The sequence below is a fragment of the Alosa pseudoharengus genome, unplaced genomic scaffold (genome assembly GCF_046254945.1).
Source record: "Alosa pseudoharengus isolate Yale_2024_CS ecotype anadromous, Long Island Sound unplaced genomic scaffold, YU_APseudo_1.1 YU_APseudo_1.1_scf_4, whole genome shotgun sequence".
NCBI lineage: Eukaryota > Metazoa > Chordata > Actinopteri > Clupeiformes > Clupeidae > Alosa > Alosa pseudoharengus.
This window is the reverse complement of record NW_027468774.1, coordinates 39,534,019-39,556,217: the sequence shown is the minus strand read 5'-3', so window position 1 is coordinate 39,556,217 and position 22,199 is coordinate 39,534,019. Positions and strand designations below refer to the sequence as shown.

Genomic DNA, 22,199 nt, shown 5'->3' with positions numbered 1-22,199 from the left:
CCACCCGTGACCATGTTGATATATCATCATTGTTGTTTCTGATACATAAGACTAAAAAGCCAAATGGTCAAAACACAGTAAACAATGTTTCAGGGTTTCTTTTCTTTCACTTTATTTTAGAAGATGGCAGGGTGAGAGGCAGTTGTTAAGAGGTTACATTAAGAGCAGTTTTGCATGAATGAACATTTATGAACAATGACTTCAACAGCAAGTAACACGAATCCTGATATGGGGGCAACTGTTTTTACGGTTTGTGATGAAAGTTCTACATTGTACATGTACACGCATGATTAGAAAATTAGAGACAGAGCCATCCATAGGCACTAGGAATAATTGGTCTTCCATTTTGTGACTGAATCAGTTGCATAAACATTGTGATAAAATAACCCCCCCTCCCAACATACAACACAAAAGGGACACACAACCAAGGCCTTCTCAAAAATCATTATAAAAAATCTGGTGGCATTATTGGAAGAAGCTCAGGACAAACAATAATTTTCTTTACAGTTTTGTTTCTTTTTTTTTTCCCGTGCTGTTTTCACCCAACATGGCACAGTGATGTGGCACACACACAGTCACAGTGCATAGAGAGAGAGCACTGAAGTAGTGTACTGGTCATAATTACAACATTTCAAAGCAGAGGGCTCCCAGACCCAACATCATTGCCTGCTGAAAGAGAGAGGAAGAGGAAGAGAAAGAAAGAGAAGAGAGAGAAAAAGAAAGAAAGAAAGAGAAAAAAAGAGAGAGAGAAGTGGGTCAGACCTTGACAGCTCTATAATGTACCACGTGACCCAGTGAATCACAGTGGGGGCAGCGTGGCGGTGCACATGACGCTTTTTAGAAGGTGGACAGACAGGCACAGTGGCGTGGTGTGGTGTGGTGCTGGCACGAGTGGCTTGGACTATTGGTAAGGGCACTGCATGGTTGGCAGCTGTGCTCCCCCTCCCACACAGCGGCGTCACCGTCACCACCTCCCCGCGCACTCTGTGCTGGGTACGTCTGGCTGTGTTCCGGCCTCTGACGCACTGAAAGGGAACTAGGCAAAGGCACTCTGTGTGCAGCGACTGGGTGAGTGAGTGACTCTGTGTGCAGCGACTGGGTGAGGGAGTGAGCCACCGCAGGGCTCCTTCTCACGCTAGGCGGGCACACACAGAAACGGAGATGTCCCTCCCTCCCGCCCGCGGCCGACGACGGCCCAGATGACACAGTGACACGACGTGACTCATCCTCATCTGCCTACGGTAGTAAACCCTGTTCCACATTTTGTCTCGACGTTAGAATTAGCTTCATTTTTTTCTTCTATTTCTTCCACTGTACAAAAAGAGTAGTCATTCGCTTTTTGTGTTTAAAAAATTTCAGGCTAACGGTCAACTTTTTAAGGCAAGCTGAAACCTAGAACAAACTAGGACCTTCTATGTTTGGTCAGAGGGGTCCTTTGGTTAGTCATCAAGGGCAGTCAAAGTCAGAGAGAAGAGACTGAAAGGGCGACCCATTGCTGGACCAGCATCTGTACAGTCGACATACAGACAACAAGGTCTTGGGGTTTTTTTTCTTCCTTAACCTTTGCTTGGTAAAAATAAAAAATAAAGGCCTCTACAATTAATTTGTTGCTTTTTTTCTGAACAGTTAAAAAAAAAGTGCAGCACAGAAGAAGGGTCAGTATGCACAGCAGACAGGCACCAGGGGCTGGGGGAAGGGTCGCTAAGGACCTCTTTTCGTGTGTGTGTGTGTGTGTCTGTTCGGAGAAAGAAAAAGGTTTCATAGTCCAAATGTGCTGCCTGCATGTCTGTTCTAGTTTGGCACAGACTGGAGTGTGTCAAGAGTGGTGGTGATGGTGTGTGTGTGTAAGGGACATTGTGTGAATGTGTGTGTTGTGTGTGAGGGGCATTGTGTATGTGAGGACAAGGGAGGCCAATGTAGAGGTCTCATAAAGGCTGAATCTGAACGTTAGAGTTCTCCTTTGGGCTTGGAGCCAAAAGGCAGAAGACCCCTCTGCCTTTCCTACCAACCCCTCCTCCCGCAACCAAACATGTCCCCCACAGGCAGCAGGGCTTTCCAAGGTGTGTGTGTGTGTGTGTGTGTGTGCGTGTTTGTAAAAATAAGGAAGAGTAGGGCTAAAAACAGGAGAGTGAGAATGTGTGTGTACGTGTGCACATGCATTACTATATGGAAGTTGAACTTAACATTCACAAATAATGTGTGGTGTGTGTATGCGTGGTGTATGTGTGTGTGTGTTTAAGGGGTCATTTCCTATAGGAACAGAGCCAGCCCCTTGCACTTCAGGCACCAGCAAGGCTGCGCTTTAGAGGTGCAGTAACCATCTGCATAAACAGACAAAGGCAGGAGCAGCAAAAACAACACGACAACACGCTCACAAATCAACATCCATCCTCACTTTACAGTAAAGTTTTCCAGAGTAAAGGGCTTAGAACCACACCTGTATCAAACAAGACAAGTGGGCAGGGGGCTGTACAAAATGTCCTGGAACCCGGGAGCGGGCTTCACAAGGCCGACTCCGTCCCTTTTTTGTTTCATACACCACAGAATGGGAGAGGAAAAGGAAAATCAAATGGAGGCGATGCTTCAACTGGTACCTCCAAAATAAAAACAGTGTCAGGTACACATATGCGTTTTTTAAGTCACAGGACAATGAACCTTGTGGCCATGATAAAACATGCAAAACAAAAAAACAAAAAATGTAATAAAATAAGATAAAATTAAATAAAAGAAATAAAACGCAAATTCTAACGCCACTGGCTGTCGCCACTTCAAAAGTAACCTTCTGGCGTTAAGAACCACTGTAAAAAAAAACAAAAGAGGGAGGAGTCAGCTGGTTTACAGGAAAAGGTTGGGGCAGGGCAGCGATAGGTTGAAGCCAGCAGCAGGGGGCCAATCAAAGTCCAGCCAGTCAAAACACTGACCCGTCAATTAGAACGGTGAACACTTCTTTTGCGTGACAAATGGATTTGAATGTAGGCTTTAGGAAAACACAAAAGTGGTCATCTTGAGGAGCCCTGAGAGTAATCAAAAACATAGACATACCAGAACTTCTCTTGCCCTGTGTGCCAGAAAACTGTAGGTATTCAGTTTATTTTCTGTGTGTGCATGTTTAAACATATGAACGCATGAAACGAGGGCTCCCCACTCAAAAAAAAAAGGTTCTCCAATTGCTTGTAACAGAAATCCACCAGAGCCAAAAAAGTGTAAACTTCTTGAATTATAAGTTAAGTTTTTTTTTCCTCATAGGTAAATATATTCATATATATAGGCCTATTTATAAAGAGATTCAAGATTTAAAACAGCTGATTAGACAACTACAAATAAAAGCAAAACAAAAATGGGCCTGGAAGGTGTGGACAAAGGCTCAGAACATCTCTTTTTCCATACAACAAACTGTTTAAACACCAGAGGGTTTTTAATAATCATTTATGAACCCTGGCTACTCAGACAGCAGCTCACTGGCACACAGGTCAGCTCCAAACATCAAGTCAGCTGCTTAGCGAGTAGTTGGTCAGTGTTAAAAAGGCTCAAAAGGCATTTAAGGACAGTGCTCTGATGTTTCCGTTGGATCCTACAATACACAAAGAAACAAAACCAAACCAAAAAAGAGAAAGAAAACAAACAAAAAAAAGCTTTCACTTACACTGTTACTACATTTTGTCTTTCGGTTTGCTTGCGATTTGCCCTCTGCATCAGTTTTTCATCTGGTAGACAGGGAGGAGGAGAAGATAAGCTCTCAGGACCGTTTGTCGATCTTAGAGCGGCCACTAAGAGGCTGGGGGTGGGGAGTGGGGGGTAAGGCAACGGTATACAGTTTGACAGTGCGGGCTTGTACACCATATTTACTTTCTCCAAACAAACACAGACAGACAGACAGACAGACAGACAGACAGACAGACAGACACGTTCCTCCCGCATCAGTATGCAGCGAGCGGTTCATTGCCACTCAAGTCTCTGTGGGGGAGGGAAAGCGGTGGCGATTCCGCACATTTACAAAGTCCCCTCTGCCTGACCACCCCCCCCCCCTTAACCCAGGTCAGAGCATTACAGAGAAAGGGACCACAGTTGGTTAAAACCAGGCACAAGGGCTGGGGACACCATCCCATCTCGGGTGTGTGTATATGTGTATGTGTGTGTGTGTGTGTGTGTGTGTGTGTGTGTGTGTGTGTGTGTGTGTGTGTGTGTGTGTGTGTGTGTGTGTGTTGGGGATTTTGGGGGCAAAACGGGGATAGTGGTTGGACATGGAGAGATCAGGGAAAGGGGAAAAGTTGTGTGTGTGTGTGTGTATGTGTGTATGTGTGTGTGTGTGAATGTATGCGAATCCTGCAGATAGGACAGGAGGGACAGGTGGTGGGTGAAGTGGTGTTTGGACCAAAGCACAGGTGAGGGGAAGGCAGAGGGGGCTTGGGGGTCAGGTGGGGTGTGAGGGGTGCATTTGCATCGGCAACGTCACTGCAGCATGAGCTGCTTGAGGTTGTCATGCAAGATGGTGTCCTTGACGTCGCGGAAGACCAAGCGGATGTTCTCGGTGTTGATGGCGGTGGTGAAGTGGTGGTAGAGGGGCTTCTGCTGCTGGTCCCGCCGCTTGCTGCGGAAGCACTCCACCAGGAACTTCTGCACGTCGGCCAGGCTGTGCGCGTCGCCCGTGTACTCGGGGAAATAGTCCTTGATCGACACCGTCTTCACCTTCTCCTCCAGCAAGTCTGTCTTGTTGAGGAAGAGGATGATGGAGACGTTGGAGAAGACGCGGTTGTTGACGATGGTCTCGAAGATGCTGAGTGACTCCGTCAGACGGTTGGTCTGCCGGTCCTCCATCAGCACCTGGTCGAACTCGCTGGACGAGACAAGGAAGAGGATGGAGGTGACGCTGTCGAAGCACTCAAACCAGCGCCGCCGCTCCGACCGCTGCCCTCCGACGTCCACCATCTTGAAGGGCACGTTCTTGATATCAAAGTCGTACTCGTGGATGCCCTTAGTGGGTTTGCGCGCCAGCAGGATGTCCTGCTGTGTCGGGAGATAGTCCTGCGGAGGGGACAAACATCAAGACACAGGTTTTACTAAGAGGATGTGGTCACTGCTTGGTGTGTGTGTGTGTCTGCATTAGGGCTGCATGATTTGGAGAAAATATCTGATTGTGATCTTTCTGACAGATATTGCGATTTGATTTTCAATAGAATTTTCAAGCTTCAGTTCAATATGGCAAATTTTCACTTGAAGTTGGGCCACTTCTGATTGGTGAGCAATGAGCATGCCTTATGCATTAGAAGAACAGCACTCCTGTTAGGTGAGCTTTAGTGTCTGTAACTCAAGGAGGATGACATGAATATAAAAATCATAGATTTAACATTGGGTCAGAGTTGCAAGCTGAATGATTAATTGCAGCCTTTGCGATTAGCTAATTGTATTATATGATTTTGATTACAATTAGCTTAAATGTGCAGCCCTAGCTTGCTTGTTCAGTTTGTGACCAGGGGTTTTGTAACAAACAGACAGAAAAAAAAAGGCCAATAACTTTTACTAATGAAGAAATTTGTGTGTGTGTGTGTGTGTAGTCGATGAAGGCCCACACTAAAAAAGGTTCTGTAAAAGGGTGAAAATATCTTTAACAGTGGCATTATGATATTGAGCCTAAAAAATTATAAAATGCCACTGCAGTGCTGAGGGAAAAAGCAAAAAAGAGTAACAGAGTAACAGAGAATCAAAAGGAACTCATGTAACTAAAGTTCAATATAGTTTTGAGGAACTCGCATTAACCAGTTTCAATTCTTTGTTTGAAGGCCTCCCCTTATTGACTCAGGCAAAAAACTAAAGCTTACCAGTTTCTGGACAAACCAATGTGTTCCTCCTACAGCAGCAATCACACAAAACATCCAAACACAAAACCACTGCGTTCACAAAACAACTCTGACCAAACAAAGCTCTTCATATCACACATTACGTCAGTAGTCATAAGCCCCCTCCCCCACCCCCGCACAGCTTTCCTTTTGCATAGCATGCAAACCTGCTAGCAATAAGGAATTCATTCATTTGTTCATTCAAAACACTTTATTTATACCCAAGGGGCAAGTTGTTGTACAACCACATAGAGCAGCGGTCCCCAACCACCGGGCCGGACATTCCTAACCGGGCCGTAGCCTACGACATGAGTTAAAAAAAAAATGCATGCAAACTAAACTCAATTTAATTCGCAATAATGTCACGTTTTTACATGACATAGGCCTATATGCAGTAGTTTGATTGCACGGATGTTTGCATTTTGCAAGGTCTATTTTCTTACGTCTGTCTGTCCCGCCTTCAACACTTTACATATTGCCTTCAGCGCTGCGCAGCCTCAGGTCAGCTCACTTCACTTGATCAGTTCTTGGCGAACGGTAGTGTCACACGAAGTTAGCTAAACTGCTAGAATGAGCAACAAAAAACAAGCATCTTTAGCGGGTCACTGGCCAGAGTGTTTGAGTTGCGAGAGCCGCTGCAGAGATTTCTTACAGAAAAAGTCACCGTTAGCTGCACCTTTTAGTGATGAGGACTGGGTGTCAAAACTCGCTTACCTGTGTGACATATTCGGGTTGCTTAATGACCTCAACCTGTCACTCCAGGGGAGAATGACGACTGTCTTTAAACTGGCAGATAAAGTCGCTGCATTTAAAGCCAAGCTTGATTTGTGGGGACGACGAGTGGACCGGGGTGTATTTGATATGTTCCAAACAGTAATGGGGGTTTTGGGAGAGACTGAGGCAGGGCCCTTTCTCTCGCAGCTGGTACGCGATCACCTTGTTGCGCTTTCAAATGAGTTTGAGCGTTACTTCCCATCCTCCAAAGATCCACGGCAAACCAATGAGTGGGTCCGCAACCCATTTGTCAATATCCCGAATAGTCCTAACTTGTCAGCGCAGGAGGAGGAGCAATTGATCGAAATTGCAAATGACGGTGGTCTTAAGAGTGTGTATGAGGACACAAAACCAAAGCAGAATATCCCGAGATAGCCGTAAAAGCGCTGAAAACGTTGCTACCATTTCCCACCACGTAGGCCTATGCGAGGCCAGGTTTTCGGCAATGACTGCAACTAAGACCAAATTGTGCAATCGACTGGACATTTCAAACACACTGAGGGTGTGATAGCAATAATTTTACGGTTAAAATGAATAATAATTTAATTTCTAGACTATTTTTATTTGGCCATGTGACCCTTCTTGGTTTAAAACAAAGACACCCTCCCCTCCCCCAATGGAATGCTAATGTAGTGGTTCAAAGGCTATCAGGTACACAGGACAAAGGATGTTACCTTGATATAATGTATCCATGTGTCATGAAATTGGGGGCCAAGCAGCGAAGCTGCGAAGGCACCCATTGTGTTTGTTAGTTTTCTTATTATTATTATTACGCTTCCGCCATTGAAGTCAATGGCAGCCCATAGAACCGTCTGGTGAAAAGTTGTGAAATTTGGCACACTGATTAGGGACAGTCCCATGATTAATGTCACCAAGTTTCATGATGGCACCTCAAGCACTCTAGCGCCACCAACAGGCCAAAGTTGGACGTGCGTTCACGCACGTAACTTTTGACCCGTCAGTCCGATTTTCAAAAATGAGGTATCGCTGGAATCCTTGGACCATGCCGAGTTCAACGCACCCTATGACGTCATTTTCCGCCATGATGGATTTTCCGCCATATTGGATTTCATCAAAAACACTAAAAAGTCTTCACAGGTCACAAATTTTGTTCGATCGACACCAAACTTCATGGATGTCATCTACAGACCATGCCTCATTAATGCATTGCTTTTTGTCTTCGGAACTAAAACCGCTCGCGCGTAACAGCCAATCGAAGTTGGCGGCGAAGCCGCCAAACAGGAAGTGATCTCATATCTCAGCAACCCATTCACCTATCATAACCAATCTTAGTAAATGGACTAAGGACCCAATCAGGGGTACGCTCAAGAAATCTGGTGACCTTTGACCTCTAGGGGGCGCTGTAATTAAGAAACATGCCTTTTGGCCTGTAGCAGCAGTTGTGCTTAGAATTAAAACGCACTAGTGGTGTCTGGTACTACTGTTGAAGGTCCTTAGACCGACCCAAGCCAACTTGTGATGTCATCATAATTGATTCGGCCGCCATATTGGATTTAATCAAAAACACGTACAAGTTTTCGCAGGTCACAAATTTCAGCGGATCCTCACCAAAATTGGCAGAGACCATCTTCAGACCATGCCTTATCAGTGCATTGCTTTCTGGAACAATTGACAGAAGCATTCGGCTGTAACAGCCAATCGAAATTTGCGGCGAAGCCGCCAAACAGGAAGTGAGCTCATATCTCAGCAACCCTTGCATGTATCAAAGCCAAACTGGGTGCATGGACTCAGGACCCAATCAGGGGGACACTCAATAAATCTGGTGACCTTTGACCTCTAGGGGGCGCTGTAATTAAGAAACATGCCTTTTGGCCTGTAGCTGCTGTTGTGTTTGGAATTAAAATGTACTAGTGGTGTCTGGTAATACTGTTGGAGGTACTTAGGCCGACCCAAGCCAACTTGTGATGTCATCGTAATTGATTCGGCCGCCATATTGGATTTAATCAAAAACACGTAGAAGTTTTCGCAGGTCACAAATTTCAGCGGATCCTCACCAAAATTGGCAGAGACTATCTTCAGACCATGCCCTATCAGTGTATTGCTTTCTGGAACAATTGACAGAAGCATTCGCCCGTAACAGCCAATCAAAATTGGTGGCGAAGCCGCCAAACAGGAAGTGAGGTCATATCTCAGCAACCCTGCCATGTATCATAACCAAACTTACTACATAGATTCATGACCCCATTAGGAGGACGCACAAAACATTTGGTGACCTTTGACCTGTAGGCAGTTCTGCAATTAGCAATATTGTATTTTGATCTGTAGTTGCTTGTGTTTTAGCAATCTTTTATTTTTTGATGTGAAACTGATGACAACATGTTCCATCCAGTTAATTCTAATGCGTGCGTGCAACGGCGGGGCGGGACGTGGTGGGGGGGGGGGGTAGGGGTGATTAGGTGGGGGGGCTGGCTGGCGGAGGCGGCAGCGGCAATACTCAGCCCTGTTTCAGCCCAGAAAGAATATGTTTTGATGTGAAAGTTGTTGAAAGTGTTGATCGCGGGTGTCTGCTGAGTTCTATCTTGTCGCCGTAGCTACTCCGGCCTATTCTGCTTGGCCCCCTCATTGCTGCTTGCAGCTATATTTTGTAAATGTATTCATGTTCGGTATCATTGTGATAGTCTCAGTACAAGGATTGTAATGATGTGATTGTGAGAATGTTTGGAACATTCTATAAGTGATATTTCTGATATATAAGATATCTCTCCTCATGCTATTCAGATAGGTGTGAAGTGGGTGTGAGTAGGTGTGTCTGATGCCAAGTGGAGAGCCAACCAAGTGGGCTTGTTTTGGCGCCAAATTCCAGGCCTGGGCTAGGCCTACATAGACCATAGAGCATTTTTGTACCCTCTCTGCTTGTAACAGAATAAACTTGATTCCTGAGTTTTTCCTGAAGTTTGTCAGTCTAAGATTAATATTAAGTAATTATTCACCACAATTAATTTCAGGTGTCACTATCTTCCATCATCCCCAGATGGAACCTTCTTGTTGCAGGGAAACAAGCACAGGGCTCCCACTGATTATATTCGTAATGCACGTTTAGTTCTCATGTTTTGTTCCCATATTTTGTTAAACATGTTCACATTTGATAGATGTAGCTTCAAGTTGTTCAATATTACATAAAAGGTTGGGGACCCCTGACATAGAGTAGTTCACAGATACAAATAATATAAAAATACATAGATGTAAAAAAAAACTGTAGAAAATCTATATAACAGGTATAAAGAGCCTTAAAGTGAAGGCTTGGGAGTGGGCCTCCTACACACTAATACGATACCATGAGCCTCATCAGTGTCGACACAGTGTCTGTGCCCAAGCAGAACAGGAAGGACAGAACGCACGCCTGATGACCTAATGGTAAGGCGGGTTTACAGCAAATGGAGATCATGCCGGTGGAGCAGATGGATCTCTTCCCCACGACCCCGTCGGCTCTTCCCAGAGCGCTGCATATTGCTGGCATGGACAAGACTGGCTCAGATCGGTCTTGCTGCCGGGGCCTGATCCCACTGAGGGAGGCCAACAAGTAAGAATTTGCAAGCAATGCCAAAGTTATCGATTGAGAATTTAAAACCTACACACCCATCCAAATCAGGAAGGTATTCAGAAAAGTCGACAACAATCCTTGAAATATTTTCCATAACATTTCTAACCAGATGGTAATGTTTTCAGTACGGATTTACCATCAAGAGCAACTTCAGTATCTACAATATCTGATATCCTTCACTCAACTGTATGGAAAGAAAGTTCGCGGCTAGATACTCATGGGCACGTTCAAACGGAGTTGAGTCAGATGACTGCAAATGACTCCCCTTCCCTGAATTGGTCCAAGCCAAGAAAAATATGGGGCAGGGAAAGTAGGGATGGGAGTCGCCACAGAGGCAGTACCATACTGTCACCATATCTGGCCCACAATATATTATTTGGATTCTTCACATTACAGTTGTGGTTCAGTTGTGTGATAAGTTACAGTGTAACTAATTTATTTACCACATATAAAGTGACAACATTTTGTAAATACTGGGAGTATCGTGCCCATCTTGGCACAGTAAATTTGCTCTCAACTCTGACTTCCTTTCCAATTTCCGCTGTGTGACGCAAGAACAAGGTCTTGTGTCATCTTGTAAACTTCTGAGGGAATGCTATCAGAGTAGAGAAATGTGCGAATGTATTAAAATCATAATGTTAGACTAATAAATGTTGATAACTGGTGTTGCTGTACCAATGGAATATCATTCTGAAAAAATCTGAAGCACCCCACCATCACACCATCCCTGGCTCATACCCAAAACACAAAAATGCTCACTTCCCCCACATTGCACTATTTGACTGAACTGAAGAAGCAGCAGAGTTTGCACGCAGGGGAGCATATGGTTTTGTAAACAGGAGGGAATGCCCCATTCTCTGCATAGTTGAAATAGCAGCCCCCTGACTAGGGGCAGATTGTTCGCGTGGGTGGTGAGAGAGGAGGAGGAAGGTCACTGGCAGAAAGGCCGTAGGTTGCAGGTTTGTGGCTCCCTGGGGGACGGTCAGCGGCAGTTGGGCCCGTGTGACTCGGAAAAGGAAAAAAAGATCAAGAACAGGACTGGAGGCAGGAGAGGGATGGGAAAATAGAGTGATGAGAAAGAAAGTGAGAGACACAGAGAGAGGGAATGGGACAGAAAAGAAAGAGAGATAGTAAGAGATGGAGAGAGTGAGTGAAAACAGGGAGAGAGAGAGAAAAGAAAGTGAGAGAAAGAGAGAGAGAAATATAGCGAGAAGTTGTATAGAAATAGAGGGCTGTAGGTGCATTCCTGGAATACCAGACAGGATGACATCACAGGTGAGTGAGCAGAATGGAAAAGCCATTGCTGACGCTGATTGGCTGAATGCCAAGCCCACCCACATCAGCAAGGCTGAGGGCTGCCCAGCAAGTTTCCAGGCTTAAGGGTCTAAGGGGAGAGGATATCCTTACACACACACACACACGTGGGTGTGTGTGTGATTTAGATTGTGCACTCTAACCACATCTACTTCCTAGTTCCCCTCTAGGAAAATTGTCCCAGGGAGAAGCCCAGAGTGCTCCAGCACCCAGTGTTACTCCTGTTATGCTATGTGCTACTCTTGTGTATTAGCTCCAGCGCCCAGTGTTACTCCTGTTATGCCATGTGCTACTCCTGTGTATTAGCTCCAGCGCCCAGTGTTACTCCTGTTATGCCATGTGCTACTCCTGTGTATTAGCTCCAGCGCCCAGTGTTACTCCTGTTATGCTATGTGCTACTCCTGTGTATTAGCTCCAGCGCCCAGTGTTACTCCTGTTATGCTATGTGCTACTCCTGTGTATTAGCTCCAGCGCCCAGTGTTACTCCTGTTATGCTGTGTGCTACTCCTGTGTATAAGCTCCAGCGCCCAGTGTTACTCCTGTTATGCCATGTGCTACTCCTGTGTATTAGCTCCAGCGCCCAGTGTTACTCCTGTTGTGCCATGTGCTACTCCTGTGTATTAGCAAACCCGAGTAGGAGACAGTCGTACAGGCCACCACCATGAGCCAAGATGCCTGTGACACACGCACGAGTAGGCAGAGGGTTTGGGAGCGATCTCAGTCATCAGGTGTGTACCATAAACACACACAGACACACACAGTGAGGTGGGGCATTGAGGGAGGGGATAGGAAAAGAAGAGTGGGGAAAAAGGCCTGTAGAAGGAGAGAGCAGCCATGGCTTACTTCCTCTTTCAAAAACAGAATACCAGGGGAAGGAAAAGGAAGGACAGATGGACAGAGAGAGAAAGGGAGAAAAATCTTTAGAAAGATAGCATTGGCACTAGCCTGTACTCTTCAAAGCTACTTCACACTGTGTGTGTGTGTGTGTGTGCGTGTAAACTAGCAATTGCCATCGGAAGCATGCACGGAAATCTAGACTGAGCATGTGTTTGTTAACAGTAAGAGGTGGCGCTGAGAGCAGTGAGGTTAAATGATGCAATTGAGCTGTGACTCCATACAGAGGCTCTACCACACTTCAGCAAGGATCCCTGCAGTCTGCAGATCCACTTCCAGCAGCAGGCCTGAGCACTCAAGACCTCCCGACTCACCATCACAGGGATCATGACTCAGCAGTGCTCACACTCACACACACAGCACCAGTCAGACCTCCAACACAACAGCAATGAATTCAGTGTTTCCCGCAGCACTTTACAGCTTAGGAATATATATATATATTAGTTGGTGCCACAAAGTAGATGACCACACACAACACCTTAATCCTGTGCATATAGGGCTTAAAGTAATGATTGTGCTGGAGGCAGGAACAGATGCCTACACACATTTAGTTGTGCAGTGTTGAAATTATGAATATAAACTTCCTTTTTACAACTATTAGTCCAGTTGCAACAACTTTTATATCAATAGTAAACTTATATGGTCCAAGAATCTTTACCATTTAAGGCAAAGTTCAACTCCATTCCAGGAGGAAGTACACAGACACATACTGCAAGTAAGCACTGAGTGCCCAACTACTGTCTACATTTCCGTTTTAAATGATTTTCATGACACTTACACATAAGGCAAAGGAAAATACAGAGTTTGAAATCTAGGGGGCAAAATGGCCGCTTACGGCAGTTCTAGTAGTTATGGAATGCTGGTGCTTCTACTGTGAACGTTCTCGAGAAACTGATGGTAAAAGTTCTCAAGAAACTGATGGTTAAAATTATGAAGAAACTTAGGGTTGGTGTGAGGGAGGGGGGGTGTATTGTGTGTGTGTGAGCAACCTACACGTTACTCATCTTGCACTGGATCATCTTCCTGCAGTTCCGCTGCTACCACCAGGCGCTTCACGTAGGGCACCAAGGGGCAGAGGGGCGCCAATATTTAGCCAATAAATGTGAGAAGTTCAAACTGTTTTTCACTCTTCCAAACGTTTACAATGTCAAAATGCAGCAACAACATGTTACTTGCAAGGATGATACTTTTTGGGAATTTCTACTATGCAGCAGATCTAATTTGAACGTTATGCTACTCCATTTAGCATGCACGAGAGAGAGAGAGAGAGAGATAGAGAGATAGAGTGGAAAGTTCCACCCTGCTTATGTCCTTTTCGATATAAGAAACTTTAAGGAAATCATGAAGGCAACAAAAATGAGGCTAGAGGAGATTTAGGTGTTATCCAGTTCGCACCGGATTTTGTCATCATTATTTTAATGATATAATAAAAAAAAAAAATTATATTCATTTATTTATTTTATCGTCTTCTTCCTGAATCTCAATAGATCACAAATTACTAGAGCAGCACCAGTCAAATGCTAAATTCAAAGGCTGTCATCACATCACCAAATCAAAGGCTGTCATCACATCACCAAAAGTATTTGGCTTTTAAAGTCCGACGTCCACATGATACAATCAAGGGTAACGTTCAGGCTTCTGCGAAAAATAGGATTTTATTAGGTTATTAGGTTAAAGGCTACTGTAAATAGCGAAAAAAAAAATTATTTTACTGTCTATGGATAAAAAAAATGCTCATAAAAAAAAAAAAAAAAAGTGATCAGACAAATGTAGAGGGTTTTGCATCTGAACTGACAGAGTGCTCTCTGTCCTCACTGAATCTGTTAAGCATACTGTTCTATTGAGTCATATTTCTTGTTCAGAATAGCAGAACAATGTGGGCGACAGAAAGAAAATAGTAGGGGTGTAACGGTACACAGAAGTCACGGTTCGGTTCATACCTCGGTTCGGACATCACGGTTCGGTACGAGTTCGGTACAATGGAGGGAAAAGCAAAACAAAAATGCAGAAAGCATTTTTTTTTGTACATGTCTCAGGCTGTACCACCTAGTGTCATACAGTCTCTTCCCTGAGCTATCTGCAACAGCCTGAAGTGTGTAAGATGTAGGCTAAACAGTACAATAAGTGCCCAGACTCAATCTGTAACTTGTAAACAAAATAAGACAATCAGCTATAATACTGAAAATAGGCCTACAGCATCTCTTATTTCTGAAAGTGCAAATTACTTTGAAAATGATTTTTAAAAATCCGCTTAAGCAAGACCTTCAACATCTGTGTTTAGTTGTATATGGAAGGGTCTACAATTTGCCTCAATATTTTTCATTGTGTGTAAAGTAATAATCTAGCCTACTAACTGTGAAAATATCACACTATTTTGCCTTTTTTTAAAAAACGAAATTGCTCCTTTCATTTCATAAACAGACTACAACTAGAAGTCACGTGACTTTGCCCTTTGACGTTAACTCACCGTAGCATGGTTTGTTTATTAGCCTGGTTAGCGTTGTCACTTTATTTTACTGTCTATGCACTTAACACTACCAGCTCCTCATGTGAGAAGTTACAAGTTACCCCAACATAAAGGTAATTACCACCCGATTTACATAGCTTTCTGTCATTACGAAATCATTTAATTTAAGCCATAGGTTTTGGCCCTATTTGTATGTGTATCCAAAGGCTGCTGAAGCGCACGGGAAGTTTCTTTCCCCTCGTTTCAGTGATTGGTAGCCTACATCATCTGGGTGATGGCTTCGAATATGTGTAGCATTTTTTCCACTCACATACCCAATGCTGAACAACGCCGACACACAATTTCATCTTATCCACCACTCTTTCGCCTGTACTAACGTTACTGTAACTGAAGTTCTCAAACTTGCGATCTTAAAGAGACCAGTGGATCCTCTAACTCTTGTAGGTCTAACCTTAGTGCTGCTAATGACTGACGGACTCGACCGACGACCTGACAAAAAAAAAACATAGGCGCCAATCAGAGCTTCAGAGCTAAGGCGAGGCTACAGATTAGCGTTAGGTGTCGCTAAAGAACTCCCGTAACTCTCGCTACTTAACAGTAATTGCGCATGACATTAATTAATCCGCACACGAGTTTTATGTATTTTTATACCGTGTATTCTCCGTGTAAATTCATGCACCGAACCGTGACGCCCGTACCGTTTCGGTTCAATACGAATACATGAACCGTTACACCCCTAGAAAATAGAATTGGGGTGTCCGCCAAAGTCCTGCTCAAAGCGTTGTGTGGCATTAAGCTGCGTCGTGTCGAATTCAGTTAGGACACTCCAATTAAAAGCAATGTAAACTGATTTTGTTGCTTCGACCGCAGGCGGTAGAGCGTGGTCACTGTGATTCACCGAAGCCACTTTTAGCAGACAGACGCATGTTTTGGTAAATATTTGAGGAAATTATGTCATTAAAATGGAAATGTATTTTCAGTATTCATCCTTGCTGAGTAGGTTTGTGTGTGTGTATATGAGAGAGAGAGAGAGAGGAGAGAGAGAGAGCATGTGTGAGTGTAAGAGAGAGGTAAGGAATATCCCGTGCGTGAGAGGCTAGAGGTTTGTGATTTGTTTCGGTGTCGATGACGCCCAACCCATTGGTTTCAGTTCCTCTTTAAGCTGGTCCTCAGCGCCGACAGCAGTCGCTGAGCCACACCCAGCGAGTGTGTGTGGGTGTTAGAGAGTGTGTGTGTGTGTGTGTGTGTGTGCGCCCCCCAACTCGGTCATCAGTCTGGCGTCAACCACCTGCCAATCAACCAATCCACCACATAGTAGTTTCCCCTTCTCCCTCTCAGGAAGAGATGATGCTACAGGGGAAATAACACAGGCATCTGATCTGAATTCTGATGACAGAGTTACAGGCTTTGACCTTAAACTCAAGAAGGAAATCTTTACCTGTGTTGTAATGTTCATATGTTTGCCATTTATCAGTTGTGTGTTGGCACTTGCTATTTAATATCTATGATATATGACCAACTATTTAGATATCCTGTAGATATGGCCTCAACGCTACTTTATCTACTCTAACTGGGTAGATGTAAAACTGTATTTCGCTACACTGGTATTATACTTGTGCCATAACAATAAAGTTGAATCTAATCTTACTGAATAACCTGACATCAGGATTTGATCACATTATTAAGACAATCTGATTTTAAATCTAACAATCTGAATAATGATCTGTCTTTTAGTGGCTTAATGGCTTTTGTCTTGTGACCGTGTCTTTAAAAGAGACAGATGAATAAAGAATTAAATTTTTATGTATAACAAAATTTCCTCGAATTTACACTTTCTCTTCAACCATATATCTTCTTGTGCTTTCATGGAATGTGGAGAGAATGAAATGAGTGACCCCTGTGATACATCACTCTTGATGGTTCAGCCTCTGGTTGCATCTTGTCTGATGCAATATTGCCACTGCAAATGATGCTCCTCAGTAATGATCCCCACACCCTCTAAGAAAAGGCACAACTTGGGCTACAGCTCAGCAGAAGTGGCTGGCATATCTCTGCCATTCACAGGTCATCATTGTTTACTTAATCTATGCAGAGAAGCACTTGGATCTGTGGAAGAGGCACTGAAGATGCCTTGCCTAGAATGACTCCTGGATGATCCCTGAACGTGCCATTACATGACCTGGAGGGGACAGGGGCATCTAACCACTGCTTATCTAACCATATCTCATCTAGTCTGTGTATCTAGACACCGCTGTCATGCATATAGATGACATCTTGAGGTCAGCTTTGTGATGCATCTCTTATTGAAACTAAAGAGTTAACGTTAACACGTTTGTGTGATGACCTTTGACCTTGTGTTCTGGTCATGTGATATGCAAACAAAAAATTGAGCCCCGACAACTCATTAATGATGTGGCTTCATGCAATTAGGTCCTCAATGCAAGACTACAACATCAAAAATCCCCCCAGCTTTAAAAAACAACAACAAAAAATGTGAGTAGAGGGAAACTGGGACGATGGATGCCCCTAAGGTTCCCTGTGGGGATGAGTCTCACTCACACACACAAACAGGAATAGAGCAGTTTGTCTGCATCAACAACAGGACACTGCTAGGACAGCTGCATCAGCCCACACTACTCCGTGTGTGTGTGTGTGTGTGTGTGTGTGTGTGTGCGTGCGTGTGTGTATGCATGTGTATCACTCCTGGTGTGAATGTGTGCATGTGTGTTGTGAGCGTATGTGTTTGAAGTTTTACACTGTGTGCATATACAGTGCCAGTACCAATCTATATAACCCTCATCACTGATGAGTCTATGTATGCACTATGCAGGTGTACATGGAAATAGACATATTTTAATGTGTGTTTGTGTTCCTTCAAGACACGCCTGAAATAGTCTTGAGATGATGACACTTACCGGCATTCCCAGTTTTTCCAAGTTGTCCAGGAAATACTTCACTGATTCACCCTGAGAGCAAAAAAAAAAAGGAGAATGAGAGGAACGATGTTAGAGATGCAGTTCCAAGGCAAATATATCCACTGAAAATAATCCTCCATCCCCATAAAATATTATACCAACAAGCGAGGTCAACCAAAAGGCCTGTGTGTCTGAATGCCTGTCTGCATGTTTGTTTTTCTTACAGTGAAACTGAGAGAGGACGTGGAAGAATCAAGAGAGGGAGGGAGGGAGAGAGAGAGAGAGAGAGGGAGAGAGGGAGAGAGAGAGAGAGAGAGAGAGAGATATATAGAGAGGACAAGACAACTGCAATAACATGGTGACCGAAAACCTAAAGAAAAGAGAAAATAAGAGAAAGAGAAAAAAAAAACATTTGACATTTTGAAAAAAATTGGAGAGGAAAACGGTGAGACAGGGACCCAGACACAGACAAATGGATGCGGGGGAGAGAGAAAGAGAAAGAGAAAGAGAGAGAGAGAGAGTGCATGTGCTGAATCCAGATGAGCAACATAAACAGTATTCACGCATGAATTGTTTATCGCTGCCCATCAAGAGAACATTGGCCTCTATTAGCAAACACCACAATTACAGCCAAGTTCCCAAGCCATTCCAACTAACTCGCCCCAGAGCAAAACATGAACATGCGCACATGCACGCAGACGCACACACACACACAAACAAGCTAACTACTTAAAACACCCACACACTTTAATAAGTAGACCTGTTTTATACCTCCTATAGTATTCCTCTACATTTGAATTTGTTTCAGCTAAGCTCTTAAAGTCACTAATACTGAGCTGACATGAGATCAAATGTAGATACAACCCAATAACACCTTGTACTGTCAGCCGTGGTTACTACATTGGTCCAGACATAGCATTTGTGTGTGGGTTTATGTGTTCATGTGCACATAAAGCGGCTTGCCTATTTCTACAGTGGGGTATACTACGAAGCACGTTAGACATATCTAGGCTATGTAGACATATCGAGGCTTGACAAAGCCTTGACTCAGGGGTATACGTTAAGTGATACTACGATTGCAGTTATGTGATATATTTGTCAAACTAGGCTTTCAGCTCAGATCTGTGCGCGTTCTCGGTGTTGGGATGACTTTGGCCAATCGTGTAACGTGGAGACGCACAAGACCGCCTCTATTTAAAAGCAATTACTTCCGCATTCATGAGCGATAGCTTAATCTACACTGCGGTGATTATTTGTGTCTAACCTATAACATCAAATAAATCAATTGTCATCAGTTGTTGTATGGTATGCACGTCCATAGTGGGATATTTGCACGCACAGCACTATTAAAGCGCATTCGAGATCCAAAATGTTAGTAGAGGCGGAGCTCCACCTGCAGATATATGACAGAATCCTACACGTGAGATAACTTAGTTTTTAAGACAATTGATTGGTCAGTGTCCGGTAGATTACACGATTTGAGCTATAACTTAGCACATAACCTCCTCCCGACCAGGTTTGGTTGACAGCATAAGATACCATGGTGATATAGCGACACTAAAACAGATCCACTTTCGTGTCACAGCATAGCCTGGCTTTGAGCGCAACATACCTCGCTAACCCACTAATCGAGGTTCGTAGTACACCCACTGATCTATAAAGAACACTGTTCTTTATAGATCAGTGAGTACACCCCACTGGTCCTGTGAGTGAGTGTGTGTGCGTGTGTGTGTCGCCGGTCTCTTTGTCTTCCTTCCTGACATCTGATGACAGTCATGAATCTCCTTCTGTCATCATCTGTCCCCTTGTGTGCCCCGCCTGCCACCTGCACATCTGTCTGGCCTGCTTGGCCACCACATAGCAGAAACACCCACCTACATCCTTCAATCATGGCTTCTCCGACATCACCATCAAAATATTTCACTCAACGCCCCACACCTCTGCGCTTTCAAAAATGAAATTGAGAGTTTGTTAAGAGTGTATTGACCTTTCAGTGTTATTACAGATCCATAAATTATTAATTTATTTTGGTGTTATGTTGATCTTAGAATAAAACAATGGTATCACTTAAAATTGAGAAAAATGCAAATGCACATTATTTGACTTTATTCATTTTGCAAAAGAATGAACACAAGACTGTTATCACTGAACGTGTGCCCAAGACTGTTATCACTGAACGTGTCATCTTTAATGATGCAACGCATACTCGAGATGCAATATTCACATGAATAAGTGCAGTATGTGACTGTACATGAGTATGCAAGACCAGCTTTATTTATAACTCTGGGTCTGAATTCTGTGGTCTGTACCCAAGTGGGGACCTCCAGCAACATGCGTAGTGACAGTGCAGTATTGAAGCAAGTTTTCTTTCACAACGCAGCCAGTTGTGTATGTGAACGTATGTGAAAGCTTGGTTAAAAAGCACGTATATTCCCAGCCTTATGCTGCAGCCTGGTGGGAGGTGGTCTATTCAGTCGTTTGGGTGTCCGTCATTAGTTCCCATCTCATCCCCGCTGCCTGTCGCTGACGGCTCAAAGGCAGGGAGAACAGCCCCTGCTGCGCTCCAGGACCATGTTCTGAGCATACCCTAAATCAGCTACAATCAACTAAAACTACACCACATACACTAACACAACCAACGGAGGGAATCCAATATGCTCCTAGTTCAATTCAAGGCTTCCACCGTTGTGCCCATGAGCAAGACACTTAACTCCTAGTTGCTCTGGGAACAATTGTCTTTGTAATATACCGGTAATTGACATAATGTAAGTCGCTTTGGATAAAAGTGTCTGCTAAATTAATAAATGTAATGTAAATGTCCTATAACAGTCAACACAGCCTGTTATACATAACCCAGGGTTCCCACTCAAAGTCAAATGAAAAATTCCCTGACTTTCCCGGAAAAAAACCCTGAATTTCCATGACTTACTATATAATGAAAGGTACAATATACCGACCAAAGATTCTAGAGCAGCCACATAGCATTCAAAAAATCTTATAGAGTGGGAGATGAATAAATGGGCATTGAATAAACAAAGTTGGGCTACTGAAGCAAGCAGTAAAGCTAATAACCAGATATACACCAGTTCTAAGTGCATTTTGGCAAGGTAATTTTAAACTGCTACAACACAATTCCATGACTTTGCCCCAAAAATGATAAAATTCCCTGACTTTCCATGTCTGGAATAGACTTTCCAAAATTCCATGATATTTCAGAAATTCCATGACCCGTGGGAACCCTGATAACCATATCAGCAGCAGTATAGTCAATGGCAGACAGAACCTCACCGTCTGAGGACCTGGAGCAGATTAAAAGTTAACACGACAATTCACACCACAACTCTTCCCACGAAGCAAATCCCAAATGTTCACATAATAGTCATATGTAGCCTTGATGATATGATGATGATATAGCCGTTAGGGCAGGTGGATTACAAGTGTAAGGAGGGTTACAGTCATGAATGACCACAGACCACGAGTGTCCATACCAAACAACTCGTAGCGCTGAAGGCTCAGCCCTGAGCGGTGGGTTGGCTAGACACTAAACAGGCAGATTGCTTGCCGAGGTGACCGTGGCGGCTCTCCCTCGTCTACAAAACAGAAACTGGAGACCGCACTCCAATACACTGAATGGACAACTAGTGTAGCAGGATGTGAGGAAAATATTTGATCAACAAGAGCTCTGATTCTGATGCCTGCCGCCTGATGCTGCGTTCCCCTGGGCACAGAAAGGAACGGTACGTTCATGTAACCGGTGTCATGCTCTACTGTGACCTTTGATCCTGGAGGAGGCCCGGCTGGGTGTCAGAGGAGGGCGAGACCGCCTCGAGTGCGCCGGCTCATCGGCTGGAAGTCGAGCTGAGCCAGAGTGAGTGAGTGGACTTGTTTTATTTTTCCCGTCCCCGGGAAGCCGGGACACGCTCCACGCCTACACCAGCTGTCCAGTCTAATGAACAGCTAGAGAAAACACCCTGTTCACAGACACACAGTCTCACACACACCTAAAGACCTCAGAGACACAGTCTCACACACACCTAAAGACCTCAGAGACACAGTCTCACACACACCTAAAGACCTCAGACACACAGTCTCACACACACCTAAAGACCTCAGACACACAGTCTCACACACACCTAAAGAGCTCAGAGACACAGTCTCACACACACCTAAAGACCTCAGAGACACAGTCTCACACACACCTAAAGACCTCAGACACACAGTCTCACACACACCTAAAGACCTCAGAGACACAGTCTCACACACACCTAAAGACCTCAGAGACACAGTCTCACACACACCTAAAGACCTCAGAGACACAGTCTCACACACACCTAAAGACCTCAGACACACAGTCTCACACACACCTAAAGACCTCAGAGACACAGTCTCACACACACCTAAAGAGCTCAGACACACAGTCTCACACACACCTAAAGACC

At 44.2% G+C, this 22,199-nt stretch overlaps 1 protein-coding gene across 1 annotated transcript in view; it reads right to left on the bottom strand.

Moving 5' to 3' along the window:
• Positions 1-87: 87 nt before the first annotated feature.
• The window catches only part of gna13b (guanine nucleotide binding protein (G protein), alpha 13b), a 42,418-nt gene continuing 20,306 nt past the window's right edge, over positions 88-22,199 (bottom strand). Inside the window, exons 3-4 of the mRNA XM_076266258.1 lie at positions 17,761-17,811; positions 88-5,022 (exon numbers count right to left, since the gene is read on the bottom strand). Of these exons, the coding sequence (XP_076122373.1) occupies positions 4,450-5,022; positions 17,761-17,811 (624 nt within the window). The 3' untranslated portion in view covers positions 88-4,449. The remainder of the gene's footprint in view (positions 5,023-17,760; positions 17,812-22,199) is intronic.